Source organism: Limulus polyphemus, unplaced genomic scaffold (genome assembly GCF_000517525.1).
Source record: "Limulus polyphemus unplaced genomic scaffold, Limulus_polyphemus-2.1.2 Scaffold0, whole genome shotgun sequence".
Taxonomy (NCBI): domain Eukaryota; kingdom Metazoa; phylum Arthropoda; class Merostomata; order Xiphosura; family Limulidae; genus Limulus; species Limulus polyphemus.
The window spans coordinates 3843158-3851535 of record NW_013665610.1 but is presented as its reverse complement, the minus strand read 5'-3'; the positions used below and the strand labels follow the sequence as shown (position 1 = coordinate 3851535).

Below are 8378 nucleotides of genomic sequence, written 5' to 3'. Positions count from 1 at the left end.
AAGCATGTTTGGTGTAACGGGGATTCGAACCTGCGACCCTCAGATTGCGAGTTGAACACCCTAAACACCTGGCCATGCTGGGCCAATACTGTTAATAAAATCTGTATACATGTATATGCCATACATGACACATGAAACGAAATTAAAGACTTAATCATAACTTATAAAGGTATGTTTGATTTTATTTACATAAACAGATTCCAATGCTGGCAAATCAAGAGATAACAGTTTGTTAGAATGTAAATACATTATAAATATTACACATGTACACATGAAAGAATACTGCTAACCATTTTATTTTAGTCACATATTACTAAAACCTAAAACAATAAAATTTCAACAAGACACATCTTTACTCAAAGCTACTGAAATCTAGAAAGAGGGATATTTAAAAAAAAAAAAGATTTGCAACTGTTTAAGTTCATCCTTCTTAAATTAAATATCATAATATTGCCAACTTAAGTAAAATATACTAGTATGGTTGATTTTCTTTTGTAGAACAAGATTACAAAAAATAATAATAAAAATACACAATTGTCATTCTTTCGTATGGAACAAAATTAAATGTAGATACGAACAGTGAAACCCGAAGATGTTCAATTTATCCATGCCATGTCTAACTTTTCAAATCATCTACAGAGGTTATTATGATATGTTAAAACAATTTTAAAGCCTTGCCATGACCAATCATGTTCTGGTAACCATGGATCTTAACAATAATCTTGCAAAATGTTCCATCGTAAGGATGTCATGTCCAAAGCACAACTCCTCCCTGGTTTCCAAGTATTTATTTCAACAGTCTGACCACAAAGAAATCCATAGGCACCATGTTTCTGGAGACTGGATAAGTATGTCTTCATATGGAATAGCATGAATTCCCATTTCACTTTCCAGCTGCTTGAGGTATGCAATGGTTAAATGGATTTGTTATGGAAACAAGTTGTGTACACATTATTTTTGTCACCTTTCCAGATGGAGATCCTTCTTGATTATGTTGTGTACTGTTGCCTGGAGCACACAGAGTTTGCTACTATCTTTGCATTTGTGGATTCTCACCTGTTACAAGACCTTTCACTTTGCTTACCAGGGCTGCTGTATGATTTGTTGCAGCTCTTTTTCTGGATGATACCGGTTCCCTAAATTGTTCTATATTCCTATGTTTTCCAATGCCATTAAGAATAAGAAATATCCCTGTCTTCAAAATTCTAAGTCCTTGTTCTGAAAAAATCTTTATGATCTGAATGTAGGTATATTTTGCATCAGAAAGGGTTCGTACGTAGTTCTGATAAAGGTTGTTCCACTGTGACCTTATATTGGCTGTAGCTGGCATGTGACTTGCTGATTTAAGTATTCAAAATTGTTTTAATATAATGTACTCAAACCTCTGTAAAAGTTTTAGAAAACCTAAGAATATTTATTTTAAAAACTTGATTACGACATTGGAAAAGTTAGGACACCATAATCAACCTACACTTTTGTAAATGAAATGAAATTATGTTATAAATAGTAATTACACAGGAATTGGCAGTAGAAGTAATGAATTCATTTCTTCATATAAGGTAAAAAAAAACCTTCATATACTTATATTTTTGGCTATATTTTGTTGCTGAATTTCAAGTCTATCAAAGGTAAATATTTTAAGAATTAAAACATGCAGCTCATCATTTTCTTGATTTAAATAATAGCCTTTTTAATTGAACATAAAACAGCTCATTAATTTTACTGATATTAACTTATGATTTGTGTAAATACACAGACCTTACCACGTGCCCTTTAGGAAATAATACACACACATTTCAATGAAAATAAACACTACTTTCACGAAAGATACAAGTTAAAAAATCACTTCACTAAAAATGGAAGACTTTTTGCAAAACCTTTTACTTAAAATACTTTAATGTATAGAAAAGTAATCACAAAAAATCAACAAGAAAATTCACATTTATGTACTTCTACCTTTAATGTAATTACTGAAAATGAAAGAATAAAATACAGAAACTGCTTTATGAATTCAGAGCTGCTAGTACCTTTTGGTTTATTTTCGAATATAATCATACATTATATTTCAATATGGTATACATGTTATTATTTAAAAACATTTAATATATTTGTATCTTATGAAATAAGGTTATTTTTTATTGCTTGTTAAATACATTATACATGAAAACTGATGCATAAAAATGAGATAACTGAATATCACTAAAACTTACTTTCCATTTATGCATAATTTCACATGATGAATACAGACTATTCTGATAAGGTGAATAGACTGAACTTGTATTCATCATACAAATTCTTATTTTGATCTCCCCATATAAGTTTCAATGCTTTAAAAAGGACAGATCACTTAATATTTCCCCAACAAAAACTAGTAGTTTCAAATGTAAGTTGAATTTATTTTTTTTTAGTTTTATGTCCTATGCATGTTAGACTTGGTAGTTAATTTTGTATTTTACACTAATTAAGTATTTGGGCATCTAAAGAAACATATTTGTTACTTCTTTCAAATCCATCATACTTTTTTAAATTTTCAGTAAGTTTATTTCTAAAATATATATCTAGATGTAAATTGAACACATTAAAACTTAAACCCCTATGGTGAAAAGAACAAGTTACAAAAAGATGCCATATTAATTAAGAACACATGTCCTTGTATAATTACACACCTTTTGAACATGCAATAGATATTTCATTGTTTAAAAAGATGACTTATATAATTCTGGGCATTTTTATTCTTCCAAAACACAATCATGCTTTAATAACTTTCAATAACTTATTTTGTCTACAAATGATTATCAAATCCTTAACAGAATAACAAATTATTGAGCTCTTGTAGATCTGCATAAAAACCAAGTTCTGCTAAATTTGGAGGGAAAAAACTGATTTAAGATCTCTTATTACAAACCAAAGTTTACATTTTCCTATACCAAAAATGTATTTCTGATAATACTTACCTCCGTTCACCCTTTAGCTTTATTCCGAGGAAGAGTTCTCTTCTTTACCCATATAAGCATTCTACCTCAATTGCTCCAGTCTTTATACCCTACTATATTGCCCCTAGTGATTTTAATCTTGTGACTCTCTACCTATGTCAATGCACCCTCTATACCTGATCCACATAAAAGCTCCATGTTATTCTTTCTTATTTACTTTTTTGAGACTAGCAAGATTATCAGATCCGAACTCCAGCTATCGTGGGGAGGATTGGTTTGGTTTGTTTTGAACTTCATGCAAAGCTGCAAGAGAGCTACCTGCACTAGCTGTCCCTAACTTAGCAGTGTAAGACTAGAGGGAAGACAGAATGTCATCCCCACCCACCATCAACTCTTTTACCAATAAATAGTGGGAATGATCGTCACATTATAACACCCCCATGGCTGAAAGGGCGAGCATGTTTGGTGGGATGGGGAATCAAACCTGCGATTCTCAGATTGCAAGTCGAGCATCCTAATCACCTGGCCATGCCAGACCTGTGGGAAGGAAGGGTGGAATAGTGTGAGAGGAGGTAAGTATTATTAGAACTATAATTTTGGTATAGGAAAATGTAAACTTCCGAAACACACTTTAGCTAGAATCCTACACTGACCAGGTAGAGGTGCCGGTGAGGGCAAGATCTACACAGAAAGCGTCTGCATAAAAAAATAGGTGTGCAAAATTGAGATATAATAAAGAGGGGGTTTGCACAACTTCTGGAACACGTATGGTCTTTGCCCATATAAAATGAAATCTAAACACGGGCTGTAAAGGCCAACTGGCTACAGAGTCAACATTCTTCATTATCATGAGATTCGTCCAGGGTCCAACCACACAGATGAGGTTCCACATCTCGCTGTTGGAATTATAGGGCTGTGCATGCAAAGCTAGATCCAAGGTGTAGTGCCTAGGACATGGGGAACACAATATGATATAACTGTATGATAGAAATATGATATGAAGGGAACCCAACCTGAAAGTTACAGGGTGTTGCATGTTGAGAGGAAGACTTATCCAGTTGGATGTTGCTTGCCTTTCCTTAGTAATTCTGGTGGCTCGCATACAACATTCTGGAACTTTCAGGTTGGGTGCCTGGGCCTGTAATTCTGAGTTTAGTTTGTTGCCTTTTGTTCTTCTTCACTAAAGTCACTAGGGACGATATACTGGAGTACAAAGACTGGAGCAAGTGAGGTAAAATTTGTACCAATGCTTAGATGGACAAAGAAGAGAACATTTCATCAGGAAAAAGCTAAAGTGTGAGAGGAGGTAGGTGTATTTTGGAATATCTGGCTGTTGTATGTGATGCCATTAATACATCATATATTACTGTTTACATACAGCCTTGTTTTCATATCTTGTGAATTATTTACTGTTAAGTAATTTTAAGTATATCTTAAGAAATGACTTTAAGTAAACTCTGTCTCAATTAACAACTCAAGAGTCTTGTTGTTTAAAAGAGCATCCTTTTCAGAGAAAACTGATGTTAAAGTATTTGAATTTGTAATAAAACATGGTGAGATGTTTAAATATGCAATATGATTAACTGGTGATAAACCAGTGTATTTAAAAATTATTTATGAAGAACAGTTCATGCCTATGATTTAACTAAAAAGAAAATAAATATAATGGGAACCTCAGTATTTGAAGTATTCAATTTTTTTTCCAAAGTAATTTTGAAAATCACAAAGTTTGTACCTGTTTCTTTATCTCCAATTTTCTGGTATCTGAAAAACAAAACAAAAAAAAAACTTTTAACATTATAATACCTGAATAAAATGTAATGAGGGTTGATCACACTTTATAAAAACTGTTTCAGGTGCTGCTGCCCTTGGAATTCAAGCCTTTTCCAAACACTACTGCTTCCTCCACTGCTTTTCATGATCAACCTGATGGTTAAGATTAAGCATTATTTTCCAAAATATTTTTCATTTGTTTTAAAGGACAGTAAGGTCACCCTTAAATCATACTAATTAACAACTTTCCATAGGTCCTCTACTATGTGTGGACATTGGCTCTTATTATCATTTGAGTACAAAAAGCCTATTGGAGCTTCATGTACATTGGAGGACTTAACAAATGTGGTTAAACAGGTTTGTTGTTCCTTCAGCCACCTTTCTCATGAAATCAGCTGCTGATGATTGAGAACTTTGGCTTGTGAACCTTCATCAACTTCAAATTCTTGTTTACCTTCTTAACAGTACTAGGAGACATTGTTTGTTTTGAATTTCGTGTAAAGCTACACGAGGGGCTATCTATGCTAAGCATCTACAATTTAGCAGTGTAAAACTAGAGAGAGAAGGCAGCTAGTCATCACCACGCACCACCAACTCTTGGGCTACTCTTATACCAACGAATAGTGGGATTGAACATCACATTATAATGCCCCCATGGCTGAAAGGGCAAGCATGTTGGTGGGATGGGGATTTGAACCCTCAATCCTCAGATTACGAGTCGAGCATCCTAACCACCTGGCCATGCCTTTTTGGAATAGAGGGTTCTCTTTCATAATCATAGCTTTCACTCTCCTTATGATGGCATTGCTCTATGTTGGATTGAAGTGTTGTTTTGGAGGAAAGAAGCCCTTAGGAGGTAATGTGACACATTCCTGCAGCCATAATAGTACTCATGGTGCCACTGCACTGTCATATAGTTGAAAATGCACCATGAATCACATATGTAGGTGTCAAAAATATAACAATTATGGGCCATGGCTTACATCTGCAGCAACACACCATGTTAAAATATGCAAATTATTCTTATAAAGTGTGATGAACCCTGCTTATTTATAAATACACTGAGACTAATTAATATTTCTTTTACAGCTTTTATTACCTCCTTTTGACAGACCTTCATCTTAGAATAATAAAACTTAGGCCAACTGTATGCTCTGACAGATCATATCAATGTTTCAAAACTCAGTAATATCCAGCCATTAAATAACTGGCCTAAATATAACAACAAATTCAATTTGCTAAAAAAAGACATTTGTCTGCAACATATTAATACTTTTCTATGCATTAAAACCCATTTACTATATTCAACATCTTCTACAGTATATGCCAAAATGAATTTATTAATGTAGCAAGTTACAATTGAATTTTTTTCCTACGTAAAAAGGTAAGAAATTATAGTAAATGATTTTGTGTTAATTTTCTTTACACTCAGCTATTAGAAGAAAATAAAACATTAATTTTAATTATTTCACTGCCAATGGAATATATGTATATGACACACTCTAGAACAGTGCTATGGGAATTTTTGATTTTATATCTTCCCAAAACATATCAGTTTCAAGTTTTAGATAAGCAATAAAAATATTACAACATCTTTTTTTTTTTTGTGTTTATCATGTATCTAAAAATAAACCTGGCATTGGAATAGTTGTTTACCTATAACTATGACAGTAAACAAGTTCATATGAACTTAAGTGCCAAATACCTTGCCAAAAATTGTGCAAATAGTGATTGGTTTTATACTTTAAAATGAGTATGTTTTGCTGAATTATCCTTTTCTTTCTAATATTATTTGTATTGCTTTCAAGGATGATCCCTCCCCCCTCTAATTTCAAATTAAACCCAGACTACCAAATAGTCCCCGATTATTGTTTAATGGAGCTAATAAATTTTCAAAAACTCGAATGAGTGTGCATTTTTATTAATTAAAGTGTATGCTGTGCATATGATTTTGAATTTGTTTGTGGATGTTTGGCCAAATATTTAAAAATAAGTTGAGTTGTTAGAATGCCATCAACATTACTTTCACAGCTGATATAACTAGAACTTCTTTGAAATTTAAATCATGAAACTCAAAAGTATTTATTATATAAATTCACTCAAAATATTAAGTTGTGCAGTGCAATCAAATTAACCTCAATAGAACATTGATAAGAATAATAATAAAAAGACCTTTCTGTCCTACAGTTAAAACCTTTCATAGTGATTAATAGAAATTTTAACATTACTGATGGTTTTACACCTTCCAGTTCTTTATTTCTTTTTTGTACAAAGTGTTACCTATTCAGTGTTGTACTGGCTAAGTCAGTTAACTGTCTTGAAGTTCTAGGTCTAGTTCCAGATCTTCTATTTCAGCTTCAATCTCTCCTTTTCTAGCAATTTTTTCTAACTGATCTTTTTCAGGGTTAGTAATTTCACCTGACTCTATTTTTTGCTCAAGTTTTACAATCTCCCTTAACTTTTTTTTTAAGTTTTTAATCCTCTTTGCTGGGTCACTGAATGTTTCTTGGCAGGTTTTATTCTCACTAGATTCATTGTTCCTATCCAAACCAGTTTCACATATGTGAAGCTTGGTAACATCTTCTGTTAAATTCTGGTCAATAGTTTTAACCTCTTGCTGTTGCTTCTTCTTCTTCTTCTTTTTACTTGATTTTGAAACATTAGGTGTTGGTGTTCCTGTCAGTCCTGGTATTTGGTTTGCACCTGATTGAGCTTGTTGTGTCTTAGCTACTTCTTCAGGATGAAGACCTGGAGGAAAGGCTGGTTTACTTTTGGCCCACTGTTTTCCTTTGCTTTCATAACTATAATAAAATACAGAAATTCAGCTTACATTTTGGATTAAAATGCCTGTAAGTTACTGAGTACATTCTTTCAGAGAAACTTTAGGCAGAATAGACATAGTATGAACCGACCTTGTAACCATTTTGTGCTTGTTATAGTTTTCATGCTGTAGCTTTTAAAATAGTAAGTGTATGTTAACAAAACTTGGCAGATTATCAGTAAACAATACAATGCTTTCATATGCAAAATATCAATTTTTTTTTATTAAGTCTTAAGGTTTGTAAATCATTGTTTTGCTCATGCATTTTTTTTTCATTTTAAGATTAAAAATACTTTTGTGCATCAGAAAATTTTAAATCTTTATAATGTCCAGATAGTTATCAAACATTTCTTAAAAAAAATTATCTATTTTATCTGTTATTTTCAATAACGATTCTGTACGGGTTTGGTCAATTTGATCGATCTCGTAACCACGTTAAAATATTATGAAATAAATATAAATTATGCCTTTTTCCTTCTAGAATGACTACAAATTATAACACGAAAACAGAAATGTTTAGACTAAATAGCTCATAACATTATACATTTATATATATATTTATTATTTTTATTATATTGACCTATCAGTCATTCCAGGCTAACAATACAGAAGTTACAATGAACGAGGCTCACATGCACTTATGTTACCATATCCAATAATACAAAACTGACCTTTGGTCTTTACAAAGTGACCTAAGTAAAATACAGTCACATTTCTATTATTATACATTATATATGTATATAGATTATTGCTATTTAGAAATAAGTTCTTTTTTCCTTAAACCTTAGAAAAGAAAAAAAAGAAAAAAACAAAACAGTAATCCCACCTGGTAACAACCTTGGAACCCAGAG

The 8378-nt window shown here is 32.2% G+C and overlaps 1 protein-coding gene across 5 annotated transcripts in view; it reads right to left on the bottom strand.

Moving 5' to 3' along the window:
• LOC106472817 (partner of Y14 and mago-like) overlaps positions 1-8378 on the bottom strand; it is a 27304-nt gene that overhangs the window by 14250 nt on the left and 4676 nt on the right. For 2 of the 5 annotated variants that reach the window (XR_002610079.1, XR_002610090.1), the window contains exons 3-4: positions 6987-7507; positions 4669-4697 (exon numbers count right to left, since the gene is read on the bottom strand). Coding sequence is in view for 2 of the 5 variants with exons in the window: in XM_013933845.2 (XP_013789299.1) it covers positions 7015-7507 (493 nt within the window). In the remaining 3 variants the exon portion in view is untranslated. Of the gene's footprint in view, positions 1-161; positions 1339-4636; positions 4698-6986; positions 7508-8378 lie in introns of those variants that run through there. The other 3 variants (XM_013933845.2, XM_022383032.1, XR_002610082.1) reach the window with 2 other exon arrangements.